General features: G+C 46.5%; 1 protein-coding gene across 1 annotated transcript in view; it reads left to right on the top strand.

Annotated features, from left to right (window-relative positions):
• Positions 1 to 270: 270 nt before the first annotated feature.
• The window catches only part of LOC139405149 (death-associated protein kinase 1-like), a 159,985-nt gene continuing 144,070 nt past the window's right edge, over positions 271 to 16,185 (top strand). The window contains exons 1-9 of the mRNA XM_071147569.1: positions 271 to 394; positions 2,286 to 2,334; positions 2,853 to 2,879; positions 7,331 to 7,483; positions 10,814 to 10,859; positions 11,070 to 11,159; positions 13,413 to 13,505; positions 14,897 to 15,016; positions 15,376 to 15,474. Coding sequence (XP_071003670.1) covers positions 277 to 394; positions 2,286 to 2,334; positions 2,853 to 2,879; positions 7,331 to 7,483; positions 10,814 to 10,859; positions 11,070 to 11,159; positions 13,413 to 13,505; positions 14,897 to 15,016; positions 15,376 to 15,474 — 795 coding nt within the window. The 5' untranslated portion in view covers positions 271 to 276. The remainder of the gene's footprint in view (positions 395 to 2,285; positions 2,335 to 2,852; positions 2,880 to 7,330; positions 7,484 to 10,813; positions 10,860 to 11,069; positions 11,160 to 13,412; positions 13,506 to 14,896; positions 15,017 to 15,375; positions 15,475 to 16,185) is intronic.

The raw sequence follows: 16,185 nt of genomic DNA, 5'->3' as shown, positions 1-16,185 counted from the left end.
TTGCTCTCTCTCGCTCTCTCTCTCTCTCTCACACCATCTCTCTCTCTCTCTCACACCATCTCTCTCTCTCTCTCACACCATCTCTCTCTCTCACACCATCTCTCTCTCTCACACCATCTCTCTCTCTCACACCATCTCTCTCTCTCTCTCTCTCTCTCTCTCTAACACCATCTCTCTCTTGCTGGTTCCTAGATAGGCTTTACATTATGGGATGTTATTTCCATGTTTAATGCCCCTTCCTCCCCTCTCTCTCTCCCTCTCTAGCCAGAGAACATTATGTTACTGAACAGAGCTGTGGCCCATCCTCGCATCAAGCTCATCGACTTCGGTCTGGCACACAAGATCGATTTTGGCAATGATTTCAAAAACATCTTTGGCACCCCGGAATTTGTAGGTCAGTCTATCCGGCGAACCAAGTGCACCACAGCCGTGTGTGTGTAGTGTGTTATGTTCATCGTTTGACCAGCGAATCAGATCAGTTTAACATCAAATACCCTTGTTGTGTTGTGAATATATATATATATATACTACTGTTCAAAGGTTTGGGGTCACTTAGAAATGTCCTTGTTCTCCATGAAAACATACATGAAAAACATACGTGCTCCATTGCTTGCTGTTTGGGGTTTTAGGCTGGGTTTCTGTACAGCACTTTGAGATATCAGCTGATGTAAGAAGGACTATATAAATACATTTCATTTGATGAAATGAGTTGCAAAATTAATAGGAGATATAGCCATAATGTTTATAAATAATGATTTATAACAAGGTTATAAATAATGATTTTTAATTGAAATAATAATTGTGCCCTTCAAACTTTCGTCAAAGAATCCTCCATTTGCAGCAATTACAGCCTTGCAGACCTTTGGCATTCTAGTTGTCAATTTGTTGAGGTAACTCTTCACCCCATGTTTCCTGAAGAACCTCCCACAAGTTGGATTGGCTTGATGGGCACTTCTTATGGTCATACTTCTCCCACAACAGCTCAATAGGGTTGAGATCCGGTGACTGTGCTGGCCACTCCATTATAGACAGAATACCAGCTGACTGCTTCTTCCCTAAATAGTTCTTGCATAGTTTGGAGCTGGGCTTTGGGTCATTGTCCTGTTGTAGGAGGAAATTGGTTCCAATTAATCGCCGTCCAAAGGGTATGGCATGGCGTTGCAAAATGGAGTGATGGCCTTCCTTCTTCAAGATCCCTTTTACCCTGTACAAATCTCCCACTTTACCACCAACAAAGCACCCCCAGACCATCACATTTCCTCCACCATGCTTGACAGATGGTTCACTCCTCCAGCATCTTTTCAATTTTTTTGCGTCTCACGAATGTTGTTCTTTGTATCAAACTTAGATTTGTCTATTCATTACACTTTTTTTCCAATCTTCCTCTGTCCAGTCTGTGTTCTTTTGCCCATCTTAATATTTCATTTTTATTGGCCAGTCTGAGATATGGATATGGATTTTTCTTTGCGGAGACTGGTGTTTTGTGGGTACTATTTAATGAAGCTCCCAGTTGAGGACTTGTGAGGTGTCTGTTTCTCATACTAGATTCTCTAATGTACTTGTCCTCTTGCTCAGTTGTGCACCGAGGCCTCCCTCTACTCTTTCTATTCTGGTTAGAGCCAGCTTGCACTGTTCTGTGAAGGGATTAGTTAACAGCGTTGTACGAGATCTTCTTGGCAATTTCTTGCACGGAATAGCCTTCATTTTTCAGAACAAGAATAGGCTGATGAGTTTCAGAAGAAAGTCTTTGTTTCTGGCCATTTTGAGCCTGTAATCGAACCCACAAATGCTGATGCTCCAGATACTCAACTAGTTTTATTGCTTCTTTAATCAGGACAACAGTTTTCAGCTGTGCTAACATAATTGCAAAAGGGTTTTCTAATGATCAATTAGCCTTTTAAAATGATAAACTTGGATTAGCTAACACAACGTGCCATTGGAACACAGGAGTGATGGTTGCTGATAATGGGCCACTGTACGCCTATGTAGATATTCCATAAAGAATGGATCAGCCGTTTTCACCTACAATAGTCATTTACAACATTAACAATGCCTACACTGTATTTCTGATCAATTTGATGCTATTTTAATGGACAAAAACAAGGACATTTCTAAGTGACCCCAAACTTCTGAATGGTAGTGTGTGTGTATATATATATATATATATATACACACACACACACACACACACACACACACACACACACACACACACACACACACAATACCCTACATTCTAGGCTCAGTGTTTTTGGCTTAATAGTGTGTTTTATTAACTCTTACAGCTCCAGAGGTAGTCAACTATGAACCGCTCGGCCTGGAGGCAGACATGTGGTGAGAGACAGATGTACTTTATATTTAGACAGTGTATGTATATATACATAAACACACACGTGCATACATGCACTGAGTATACAAAACATTAGGAACCCCTTCCTAATATTGAGTTGCACCCCCTCCCCTTTTCCCCCAGAACAGTCTCATTTTGTCGGGACATGGACTCTACAAGGTGTCCAAAGCGTTCCACAGGGATGCTGGCCCATGTTGACTCCAATGCTTCCCACAGCTGTTTCAAGTTGTCTGGATGGTCTTTTGGGTGGTGGATATATCTTGATACATACTGAGAAGCACAAGAATTGCAAAACTGCTGTTTTGTTGTGTGTATAAAGAATGGTCCACCACCCAAAGGAACACTTGACACATTGTAGAGTCCCCCGATGAATAAAGACTCTTCTGAGGAGGGAAAAGGGGGTGTAACTCCATATTAGGACGGTGTTCCTAATGTTTTGTTGACTGTGTTTTTATCTCTATATGTCTGTTGCGTAATAATCCACATTCCTCTGTTGTTACAGGAGTGTTGGAGTGATCACCTATATTCTGTAAGTACAACAATCCTACTGACGAATGAAGAGCTTCATGTATTACACCAAACTGTCACCAGTATCCCTTTCAGTGATCGGTCCTGATATTGATCTTGTATTTAGTGTCTTTTTTAAAATCGTGTGTGTATTTTTTTGTATAACTGCATTGTTGACGAATGCAACCAATCATGTCACTGTACCCATGGTGTATCCTGTGGATGTGATATTCATAAAAAAAATATATATTAACATATTAATGCATATATTTCAATAAAATGTATTTATCAAGCCGTTCTTATATCAGCTGATATCTCAAAGTGCTGTACAGAAACCCAGCCTAAAACCCCAAACAGCAAGCAATGCAGGTGTAGAAGCACGGTGGCTAGGAAAAACTACCTAGAAAGGCCAAAACCTAGGAAGAAATCTAGAGAGTAACCAGGCTATGAGGGGTGGCCAGTCCTCTTCTGGCTGTGCCGGGTGGAGATTATAAACCTAGAGAGGAACCAGGCTCTGAGGGGTGGCCAGTCCTCTTCTGGCTGTGCCGGGGAGAGAGGAACCAGGCTATGAGGGGTACCAGGCTATGAGGGGTGGTCAGTCCTCTTCTGGCTGTGCCGGGTAGAGAGGAACCAGGCTATGAGTGGTACCAGGCTATGAGGGGTGGCCAGTCCTCTTCTGGCTGTACCAGGTAGAGAGGAACCAGGCTCTGAGGGGTGGCCAGTCCTCTTCTGGCTGTGCCGGGTGGAGATTATAAACCTAGAGAGGAACCAGGCTCTGAGGGGTGGCCAGTCCTCTTCTGGCTGTGCCGGGTGGAGATTATAAACCTAGAGAGGAACCAGGCTCTGAGGGGTGGCCAGTCCTCTTCTGGCTGTGCCGGGTGGAGATTATAAACCTAGAGGTACCAGGCTCTGAGGGGTGGCCAGTCCTCTTCTGGCTGTGCCGGGTGGAGGGTTACCAGGCTATGAGGGGGGGCCAGTCCTCTTCTGGCTGTGCCGGGTGGAGATTATAAACCTAGAGGAACCAGGTTATGAGGGGTGGCCAGTCCTCTTCTGGCTGTGCCGGGTGGAGATTATAAACCTAGAGAGGAACCAGGCTCTGAGGGGTGGCCAGTCCTCTTCTGGCTGTGCCGGGTGGAGATTATAAACCTAGAGGAACCAGGTTATGAGGGGTGGCCAGTCCTCTTCTGGCTGTGCCGGGTGGAGATTGTAAACCTAGAGAGGAACCAGGCTCTGAGGGGTGGCCAGTCCTCTTCTGGCTGTGCCGGGTGGAGATTATAAACCTAGAGAGGAACCAGGCTCTGAGGGGGGGCCAGTCCTCTTCTGGCTGTGCCGGGTGGAGGGGTACCAGGCTCTGAGGGGGGGCCAGTCCTCTTCTGGCTGTGCCGGGTGGAGGGGTACCAGGCTCTGAGGGGGGACCAGTCCTCTTCTGGCTGTGCCAGGTGGAGGGGTACCAGGCTCTGAGGGGGGGCCAGTCCTCTTCTGGCTGTGCCGGGTGGAGGTGTACCAGGCTATGGGGGGGGCCAGTCCTCTTCTGGCTGTGCCGGGTGGAGGGGTACCAGGTTATGAGGGGGGGCCAGTCCTCTTCTGGCTGTGCCGGGTGGAGGGGTACCAGGTTATGAGGGGGGGCCAGTCCTCTTCTGGCTGTGCCGGGTGGAGGGGTACCAGGCTATGAGGGGGGGCCAGTCCTCTTCTGGCTGTGCCGGGTGGAGGGGTACCAGGTTATGAGGGGGGGGCAGTCCTCTTCTGGCTGTGCCGGGTGGAGGGGTACCAGGCTATGAGGGGGGGGCAGTCCTCTTCTGGCTGTGCCGGGTGGAGGGGTACCAGGCTATGAGGGGGGGGCAGTCCTCTTCTGGCTGTGCCGGGTGGAGGGGTACCAGGTTATGAGGGGGGGGCAGTCCTCTTCTGGCTGTGCCGGGTGGAGGGGTACCAGGCTATGAGGGGGGGCCAGTCCTCTTCTGGCTGTGCCGGGTGGAGGGGTACCAGGTTATGAGGGGGGGGCAGTCCTCTTCTGGCTGTGCCGGGTGGAGGGGTACCAGGCTATGAGGGGGGGGCAGTCCTCTTCTGGCTGTGCCGGGTGGAGGGGTACCAGGTTATGAGGGGGGGGCAGTCCTCTTCTGGCTGTGCCGGGTGGAGGGGTACCAGGCTATGAGGGGGGGGCAGTCCTCTTCTGGCTGTGCCGGGTGGAGGGGTACCAGGTTATGAGGGGGGGGCAGTCCTCTTCTGGCTGTGCCGGGTGGAGGGGTACCAGGTTATGAGGGGGGGCCAGTCCTCTTCTGGCTGTGCCGGGTGGAGGGGTACCAGGCTCTGAGGGGGGGCCAGTCCTCTTCTGGCTGTGCCGGGTGGTGATTATTAGAGTATTTACAGCGCCTTGCAAAAGTATTCACCCCCCCTTGGCATTTTTCCTATTTTGTTGCAACCTGTTATTTAAATGGATTCTTATTTGGATTTCATGTAATGGACATGGAAAAATAACTTGTTTCAAAAAATTCTAAATTAACAACGGCAAAGTGGTGCATGCATATAAACTAAGCAAAAAAAGAAACGGCCTCTCACTTGTGTAAATGTGTAAATATGTGTATGAACATAACAAGATCCAACAACTGAGACAAAAACTGAACAAGTTCCACAGACATGTGACTAACAGAAATGGAATAATGTGTCCCTCAGCTCCACAGCTGAGATTGGATTATCTGTCAATAGGACCACTTTAAGCCGTACCCTCACAGAGCTGGGCTTTACAGAAGAGTGGCCATAAGAAAGCCATTGCTTACAGAAATGAGTAAGCGAACATGTTTGATGTTTGCCAAAAGGCATGTGGGAGACTCCCCAAACATATGGAAGAAGGTACTCTGGTCAGATGAGACTAAAATTGAGCTTTTTGGCCATTTTTTTGGATACACTATCTGGCGCTTACCCAACAACTCTCATCACCCCGAGAACACCATCCATCAGCAGGGACTGAGAAACTGGTCAGAATTGAAGGAATTATGGATGGATGGAGCTAAATACAGGAAAATTCTTGAGGGAAACCTGTTTAAGTCTTCCAGATATTTGAGACTGGGATGGACGTTCACCTACCAGCAGGACAATGATCCTAAGCATACTGCTAAATTAACACTTGATTGGTTTAAGGGAAACATTTAAATGTCTTGGAATGGCCTAGTTTAAACCCAGACCTCAATCAAATGAGAATCTGTGGTACGACTTAAAGATTGCTGTACACCAGCGGAACCCATCCAACTGGAGCAGTTTTGCCTTGAAGAATGGGCATAAATCCAGTGGCTAGATGTGCCAAGCTTATAGGGACAGACCCCAAGAGACTTGCAGCTGTAATTGCTGCAAAATGTGGCTCTACAAAGTATTGACTTTGGGGGGGGGTGAATAGTTATGCACACTCAGGTTTTCTGTTTTTCTGTCTTATTTCTTGTTTGTTTCAAAATAAACAACATGGTAGGCATGTAGTGTAAATCAAATGATACAAACCCTCCAAAAGTCTATTTTAATTCCAGGTTGTAAGGCAACAAAATAGGAAAAATGCCAAGGGGGGGAATACTTTTGCAAGCCATTGTAAGGCCAGACTGTTCCACAAGATATTCGAGCGTTCATAGATGACCAGCAAGGTCAAATAATAACCAGTGGTTGTAGAGGGTGCAACAGGTCAGCACCTCAGGAGTAAATGTCAGTTGGCATTTCATAGCCGATCGTTCAGTTAGAGACAACAGGTGAGGGAGAGAGCAAAGCAGCAGCTACGTTCATAACTGCGTGACTTTTTCTTTCCAAAGTTCAGTGGTCAATGTTGTTTATAGATGATTATGACTACCAGCAAGCATGTAAATGTGTGACTATTTATGCTAATTGTTTGATTGCATTGCCTGGTCATCTTATTTCACAACCGTTTAAATGTTGGAAAGGACCGTTCCCATTTTGATGATTTCCCAGATATGGAGTGAGAGAGAGAGACTTTGGTGCTTCACATTCCTGACACCTGACCAACTGTTTGACTTATAACTCACAATTCCTCTGATAGATATCTGTCCATAACTACACCTATAAAACATCTTCTTTGTTATACATTCAGAGAAACAAACATACACTGTAATCCTTTTACAGCGTTATTCAGTCTAAATGTGGGAAGTTATTGGAATGTATGGAAACTTCTCTACCTCAACTTCTTTCTCTCCCTATGTCACTATCTTTCTTTCTCTCCCCCTCCCTCCTTCATCCCTGCTCTCTCCCTCTCCCCTCCCTCCCTCTCCCCTCCCCCTTCCTTCCCTCTCCCCTCCCCCTTCCCTCCCTCCCTCCCTCCCTCCCTCCCTCCCTCCCTCCCTCCCTCCCTCCCTCCCTCCCTCCCTCCCTCCCTCCCTCCCTCCCTCCCTCCCTCCCTCCCTCCCTCTCACCCTCTCACCCTCTCACCCTCTCACCCTCTCACCCTCTCTCTCTCTCTCTCTCTCTCTCTCTCTCTCTCTCCCTCAGGTTGAGTGGTGCATCGCCGTTCTTGGGGGAGAATAAGCAAGAGACTTTAGCTAACGTGTCGGCGGTGGACTACACCTTCGATGAAGAGTTCTTTAGCAGCACCAGCCTCCTGGCCAAAGACTTTATCACCCGGCTGCTTATCAAAGACCCAAAGTACATGATCACCTTACACTAACCTTTGACCCTAACCTCTGACCCCTATCCCTAACATTGTACAGGCGAGGCATCTGTATATACTATGTGCTTGGTTCGGTCCTGAATGTATTGAAACATGCCACTGAACCGGAGTGTGCATGTACACTGCTCTGCACTTAAACACCGTGTGCTCAATGTTCTCAACTCTATACATTAGTGCAGAGATTTCAAGCTGGAGTCTGTGGGGTACTGCAGGAGGTACATCAGTTTATTCAATACTTTTTGGGGAAAAATCGTATTGGCTATTTTTTTTAAGGTGAAAAGTTATTTATTTTATGAATATAGCTAGCTACAACACAGTACCATTGTAGATAACTTCCTTCATGCTGGACGCAGAGACATAAAAATGGTAAGAGGTAGTTTCACGAGCCAATGCTAACTAGTGTTAGCGCAATGACTTGAAGTCTACAGGAACAGTTAGCATGCTATCCTGTTTATTCAACTCTGGGGAAGTAGATAAATGGCTTCATTGCCAAAATCTCAAACTATCCCTTCAAAATGGAGGAAATTTGTCATTACAGGGGTTCCTCTGTAGAGAAATTCTAAGGCGGGCCGTTTAAGTGGTCTTTTTGGGGATGGAAAAACAGTCTCAACTTTAAACAACCAAGACCAGATGATAGAAAGCATGCAGAAAACATACTGAACTAAATATATTACATAATACCATATATGAGAATTTACAATCAAATCAAATATAGGCAGTCAGGAGCATAGGAAGGCCCAAAACCATTCAAGGTCCATTGATTAGACAAAGCAAAATGCATAGAATTAAAAGATCTTTAAAACGGAAACCGTGTCTCTCAGGCCCATGCCAAACGTTATAGAATTGCTGGAAACTATCTTCAAAATCATGTCTCTACGCTGCCAATAGTTTACCAGACCTTTCTAGCTAGTAGACTGGATAGTTTACCAGACCTTTCTAGCTAGTAGACTGATTAGTTTACCAGACCTTTACCTTTCTAGCTAGTAGACTGGATAGTTTACCAGACCTTTACCGTTCTAGCTAGTAGACTGGATAGTTTACCAGACCTTTCTAGCTAGTAGACTGGATAGTATACCAGACCTTTACCTTTCTAGCTAGTAGACTGGATAGTTTACCAGACCTTTCTAGCTAGTAGACTGGATAGTATACCAGACCTTTACATTTCTAGCTAGTAGACTGGATAGTTTACCAGACCTTTCTAGCTAGTAGACTGGATAGTTTACCAGACCTTTCTAGCTAGTAGACTGGATAGTTTACCAGACCTTTCTAGCTAGTAGACTGGATAGTTTACCAGACCGTTACCTTTCTAGCTAGTAGACTGGATAGTTTACCAAACCTTTACCTTTCTAGCTAGTAGACTGGATAGTTTACCAGACCTTTCTAGCTAGTAGACTGGATAGTTTACCAGACCTTTACCTTTCTAGCTAGTAGACTGGATAGTTTACCAGACCTTTACCTTTCTAGCTAGTAGACTGGATAGTTTACCAGACCTTTACCTTTCTAGCTAGTAGACTGGATAGTTTACCAGACCTTTACCTTTCTAGCTAGTAGACTGGATTGTTTACCAGACCTTTCTAGCTAGTAGACTGGATAGTTTACCAGACCTTTACCTTTCTAGCTAGTAGACTGGATAGTTTACCAGACCTTTACCTTTCTAGCTAATAGACTGGAAAGTTTACCAGACCTTTCTAGCTAGTAGACTGGATAGTTTACCAGACCTTTCTAGCTAGTAGACTAGATAGTTTACCAGACCTTTACCTTTCTAGCTAGTAGACTGGATAGTTTACCAGACCTTTACCTTTCTAGCTAATAGACTGGATAGTTTACCAGACCTTTCTAGCTAGTAGACTGGATAGTTTACCAGACCTTTCTAGCTAGTAGACTAGATAGTTTACCAGACCTTTACCTTTCTAGCTAGTAGACTGGATAGTTTACCAGACCTTTACCTTTCTAGCTAGTCGACTGGATAGTTTACCAGACCTTTCTAGCTAGTAGACTGGATAGTTTACCAGACCTTTACCTTTCTAGCTAGTCGACTGGATAGTTTACCAGACCTTTCTAGCTAATAGACTGGATAGTTTACCAGACCTTTCTAGCTAGTAGACTGGATAGTTTACCAGACCTTTACCTTTCTAGCTAGTAGACTAGATAGTTTACCAGACCTTTACCTTTCTAGCTAATAGACTGGATAGTTTACACTTCCTCTTCCGATGACCTGTGGGGAGGTCAACATAATGATAAAATATCTACCAAATCTATTCATTTTAAAATGTTAATTCCTTCTCCTTGCCATTATCATTCACCTGATGATAAGGTACGACATTTTGGCGGAAAAACATGTTTTGCTAACATTTTCAGGGTCCCTGTGTCGCCGGTTTGCCTGGCCGGGGGTCCCTGGACAAGGAAAGGTTGAAAACCCCTGCATTAATGTACATTTATACCTGATGTAGGCTACTGTCAGAGCTCCGTGACTGTAGTACGGACGGTGTTATCATCACCCCAGCAGCCCTAATGGAGGTTGCCTAGGCAACAGCCGACTGAAGATTGGGTTGCTGTGGTGATGCTGCTCTTGGTCTATTATTAAACAGTCATGGTCTGTTAAGAGGAGTAGGGAAAGAGGAACCATAGTGTGTGTGTGTGTGTGTGTGTGTGTGTGTGTGTGTGTGTGTGTGTGTGAACGAGAGTAAGATGTGTGTGACATCAGTATAGTGTGTGCACCATGAGTTGTCCAGGAGTGTTTTAAGTTAATCGTTTGTCCAACGGTGTTGGGAATTAATTGTTTGTTCCCTTCCTAACCCCTGTTCCCTTCCTAACCCATGTTCCCTTCTTAACCCATGTTCCCTTCCTAACCCCTGTTCCCTTCTTAACCCATGTTCCCTTCATAACCCCTGTTCCCTTCCTAACCCCTGTTCCCTTCATAACCCATGTTCCCTTCCTAACCCCTGTTCCCTTCTTAACCCATGTTCCCTTCATAACCCCTGTTCCCTTCCTAACCCATGTTCCCTTCCTAACCCATGTTCCCTTCTTAACCCATGTTCCCTTCCTAACCCCTGTTCCCTTCTTAACCCATGTTCCCTTCCTAACCCCTGTTCCCTTCCTAACCCCTGTTCCCTTCATAACCCATGTTCCCTTCTTAACCCCTGTTCCCTTCCTAACCCATGTTCCCTTCCTAACCCCTGTTCCCTTCCTAACCCCTGTTCCCTTCCTAACCCCTGTTCCCTTCCTAACCCATGTTCCCTTCTTAACCCCTGTTCCCTTCCTAACCCCTGTTCCCTTCCTAACCCTGACTGTCCTGTCTTTTTCAGAAAGAGAATGACCATCCAGGATAGTCTGCTCCATCCCTGGATCAAGGTCTGTCTAACACACACACACACACACACAGGATAAGTTATTTCTTTATTCACTTCGTACAGGGAATTAGTGTTCATTCACTTCCTAAAATCCTACTTGAAAACGAAGGGTAGCAGAATGATACACAATATGATCAATATAAACAGTATTGATAAGTGGATGTAATCTATTGATCTGATTAGTCGTATATGTTCCTGTTTGTCCAATCAGCCAAAGGACTCCCAGCAGGCTCTCAGCAGGAAGGAGTCTGCAGTCAACATGGAGAAGTTTAAGAAGTTTGCTGCTCGGAGGAAATGGAAGGTACATTTATCTCTCTCCCTCTGTCTCTTTTTCACTCTCTCTCCCCCTCTTCTATATCACTCTCTTCTATCTCTCTCTATATATATTTATATATATTTATTTTACCTTTATTTAACTAGGCAAGTCAGTTAAGAACAAATTCTTATTTTCAATGATGGCCTAGGAACTGTGGGTTAACTGCCTGTTCAGGGGCAGAACGACAGATTTGTACCTTGTCAGCTCAGGGTTTGAACTTGCAACCTTCCGGTTACTAGTCCAACACTCTAACCACTAGGCTACCCTGCCGCCTCTACACTCTAACCACTAGGCTACCCTGCCGTCCCTATATATTTATCTATCTCTGTCTTTGTATCACTCTCTCTTCTATCTCTCTCTCCCTCTCTCTTCTATCTCTCTCTCCCTCTCTCTTCTATCTCTTCTATCTCTCTCTCCCTCTCTCTTCTATCTCTCTCTCCCTCTCTCTTCTATCTCTCTCTCCCTCTCTCTTCTATCTCTCTCTCCCTCTCTCTCACTCTCGCTCTCTCTCGCTCTCTCTCTCTCTCGCTCTCTTCTATCTCTTCTATCTCTCTCTCCCTCTCTCTTCTATCTCTCTCTCCCTCTCTCTTCTATCTCTCTCTCTCTCTCCCTGTTTTTCTTTTATCTCTCTCTCTCTCTCCCTGTTTTTCTTTTCTATCTCTCTCTCCCTCTCTCTTCTATCTCTATCTCCCTGTTTTTCTTTTCTCTCTCTCTCTCTCTCTCTCTTCTATCTATTCTATCTCTCTCTCCCTCTCTCTTCTATCTCTCTCTCCCTCTCTCTTCTATCTCTCTCTCCCTCTCTCTCCCTCTCTTCTATCTCTCTCTCCCTCTCTCTTCTATCTCTCTCTCCCTCTCTCTTCTATCTCTCTCTCTCTCTCCCTGTTTTTCTTTTATCTCTCTCTCTCTCTCCCTGTTTTTCTTTTCTATCTCTCTCTCCCTCTCTCTTCTATCTCTCTCTCTCTCTCTCGCTCTCTCTCTCTCTCTCTTCTATCTCTATCTCCCTGTTTTTCTTTTCTCTCTCTCTCTCTCTCTCTATCTTCATTTTTCTTTTCTATCTCTCTCTCTCTCTTATCTCTCTCCCTGTTTTTATTTTCTATCTCTCTCTCTCTCTCTTCTATCTCTCCCTGTTTTTCTTTTCTATCTCTCTCCCTGTTTTTCTTTTCTATCTCTCTCTCTCTCCTTCTCTCTATACAATGACATTGTCCATCGTACTGAGATGAGTCTGGTTATGATTCAACATAATTCAGACAGAAATGACAAAGCCCTAAGAGCCTGAAAACCGTCAAACAAAGCTTGTCTGTTTTGTTTAGTCACTCTAGTGTTGTTTAGTCACTCTAGTGTTGTTTAGTCACTCTAGTGTTGTTTAGTCACTCTGGTGTTGTTTAGTGAGCTCTGGGGGTGTGGCGTAGTGAGCTCTGGGGGTGTGGCGTAGTGAGCTCTGGGGGTGTGGCGTAGTGAGCTCTGAGGGTGAGGCGTAGTGAGCGCTGGGGGTGTGGAGTAGGGAGCTCTGACGGTGTGGCGTAGTGAGCGCTGGGGGTGTGGAGTAGTGAGCTCTCTGGGTGAGGCGTAGTGAGGTCTGGTGGTGTGGAGTAGTGAGCTCTGAGGGTGTGGCGTAGTGAGCTCTGTGGGTGTGGCATAGTGAGCGCTGGGGGTGTGGCGTAGTGATCTCTGGGGCATAGTGAGCTCTGTGGGTGTGCCGTAGTGAGCTCTGGGGGTGTGGCGTAGTGAGCTCTGAGGGTGTGGCGTAGTGAGGTCTGGGGGTGAGGCGTAGTGAGCTCTGAGGGTGAGGCGTAGTGAGCGCTGGGGGTGTGGAGTAGTGAGCTCTGGGGGTGTGGAGTAGTGAGCTCTGAGGGTGTGGCGTAGTGAGGTCTGGGGGTGAGGCGTAGTGAGCTCTGAGGGTGAGGCGTAGTGAGCGCTGGGGGTGTGGAGTAGTGAGCTCTGGGGGTGTGGCGTAGTGAGTTCTGGGGGTGTGGCGTAGTGAGCTCTGAGGGTGTGGAGTAGTGAGCTCTGAGCATGTTAGGATGAGCTCACTGCACTACATCAAATGTATTTATATAGCCCCTCTTACATCAGCTGATATCTCAGAGTGCTGTACAGAAACCCAACCTTAAAACCCCAAACTGCAAGCAATGCAGATGTAGAAGCACGGTGGCTAGGAAAAACTAACATTCCTCACACACGCCTCATCTCGTTGTCTCCTCCATCCTAATATTCTCTTTCTTCTCTCCTATCTTCCAGCAATCGGTGCGCCTCATCTCGTTGTGTAACCGTCTCTCTCGCTCCTTCCTGTCTAGAAGCAACATCAGTGTGGCTCGCAGTGATGACACGCTGGTAAGAACAACTCCTGTCTTAGACACACACACACACACACACACACACACACACATTCATATAGATGCACAAAATCACACACACACACACACATTCATATACTTACAAAAAATCACACCCACTGGTAAGATCTGAGACAACTCTATTCCACCCTGTTCCCTATGTGGTGGTGCCCTACGTTTAGTCAGATCCTTATGAAGTACCATGTCAAAGTATAGAGAACCCCCCTCCCCACCCACATACCTGTTGAAGGTTAGTGATTTGCCTTATGTGTTATCAGTGTTATTAATTTACCCATCTAAACTTTACACAGTTGGTTACTTCCTGAAACTTCCTGAAACTACTGTCTGTCCCTCCCCACCCCCTTCTCTGTCTGTCCCTCCTCACCCCCCTCTCTGTCTGTCCCTCCCCACCCCCTCTCTGTCTGTCCCTCCCCACCCCCCTCTGTCTTTCCCTCCCCACCCCCCTCTCTGTCTTTCCCTCCCCACCCCCCTCTCTGTCTTTCCCTCCCCACCCCCCTCTCTGTCTTTCCCTCCCCACCCCCCTCTCTGTCTGTCCTTCCCCACCCCCCTCTCTGTCTTTCCCTCCCCACCCCCCTCTGTCTTTCCCTCCCCACCCCCCTCTCGGTCTGTCCCTCCCCATCCTCCTCTCTGTCTGTCTGTCTGTCTGTCTGTCTGTCTGTCTGTCTGTCTGTCTGTCCCTCCCCACCAACCTCCCTGTCTGTCCCTCCCCACCCCCCTCTCGGTCTGTCCCTCCCCATCCTCCTCTGTCTGTCTGTCTGTCCCTCCCCACCCCCCTCTCGGTCTGTCCCTCCCCAGTACAGAACATGTTTTTCTGAGGGACTTAATTCAGGGTCACATTCAGCTGTTACTATAACACTAGAGCATTATCCCTGTTACCTGAGCCTGTGGCATGATACCATACACCTGATGGAAACTAAATGACCCCCTGTTGTTACTATAACACTAGAGCATATTATCCCTGTTACCTGAGCCTGTGGCATGATACCATACACCTGATGAAAACTAAATGACCCCCTGTTGTTACTATAACACTAGAGCATATTATCCCTGTTACCTGAGCCTCTGATACCATACACCTGATGGAAACTAAATACCCCTGTTGTTACTATAACACTAGAGCATATTATCCCTGTTACCTGAGCCTCTGATACCATACACCTGATGGAAACTAAATACCCCTGTTGTTACTATAACACTAGAGCATATTATCCCTGTTACCTGAGCCTCTGATACCATACACCTGATGGAAACTAAATAACCCCCTGTTGTTACTATAACACTAGATCATATTATCCCTGTTACCTGAGCCTGTGGCATGATACCATACACCTGATGGAAACTAAATAACCCCCTGTTGTGTGTCAATAGGATGAGGAAGACTCCTTTGTGATGAAGGCTATAATCCATGCAATAAACGACAACAACGTACCTGGCCTGCAGCACCTTCTGACCTCACTGACCAGCTATGACCTTAACCAGCCCAACAAGGTGAGAACACAGCTCTGTCTCTGGGGGTGTGTGTGTGTGTGTGTGTGTGTGTGTGTGTGTGTGTGTGTGTGTGTGTGTGTGTGTTAACCAATGTAATAATGTTTTTAATTGTTACATTTATTCTCCTATTAACCCTCTCATCTATCTAGTCATCTATCTAATCATCCCACTAACAGTCTGTCTGATCTTTTCTCCAGCTCTCAGCAGAACACCTTGTTAAGGAATCAGTCTCTACTATCATACTAACCCTGACTTCTCTGGTCTGCTCAGAACACCGTGTGTGTATGTACAGTATAATGTGTGTACAGTATAATGTGTGTACATTCACTGATCCCATGTTAACATGTGTGTGTGGGTAGAACGGGACTCCCCCCCTCCTGATTGCAGCAGGCTGTGGAAACATTCAGATAATCGATGTGCTGATGGGGAAAGGAGCTGAGATACAGGCCCACGACAAGGTACACACACTACCACGACAAGGTACACACACTACCACGACAAGGTACACACAAACTACCACGACAAGGTACACACACTACCACGACAAGGTACACACACTACCACGACAAGGTACACACACTACCACGACAAGGTACACACACTACCACGACAAGGTACACACACACTACTACGACAAGGTACACACACACTACCACGACAAGGCACACACACACTACCGCGACAAGGCACACACACACTACCGCGACAAGGTACACACACTACCACGACAAGGTACACACACTACCACGACAAGGTACACACACTACCACGACAAGGTACACACACACTACCACGACAAGGTACACACACACTACCACGACAAGGTACACACACTACCACGACAAGGTACACACACTACCACGACAAGCTACACACACTACCACGACAAGGTACACACACTACCACGACAAGGTACACACACTACCACGACAAGGTACACACACACTACCGCGACAAGGTACACACACTACCACGACAAGATACACACACACTACCACGACAAGGTACACACACTACCACGACAAGGTACACACACTACCACGACAAGATACAAACACACTACCACGACAAGGTACACACACTACCACGACAAGGTACACACACACTACCACGACAAGGTACACACACACTACCACGACAAGGTACACACACACTACCACAACAAGGTA

Source organism: Oncorhynchus clarkii, unplaced genomic scaffold (assembly GCF_045791955.1).
Source record: "Oncorhynchus clarkii lewisi isolate Uvic-CL-2024 unplaced genomic scaffold, UVic_Ocla_1.0 unplaced_contig_9975_pilon_pilon, whole genome shotgun sequence".
Taxonomy (NCBI): domain Eukaryota; kingdom Metazoa; phylum Chordata; class Actinopteri; order Salmoniformes; family Salmonidae; genus Oncorhynchus; species Oncorhynchus clarkii.
The sequence above is the reverse complement of the archived record's forward strand: the minus strand, read 5'-3'. Positions and strand labels throughout refer to the sequence as shown.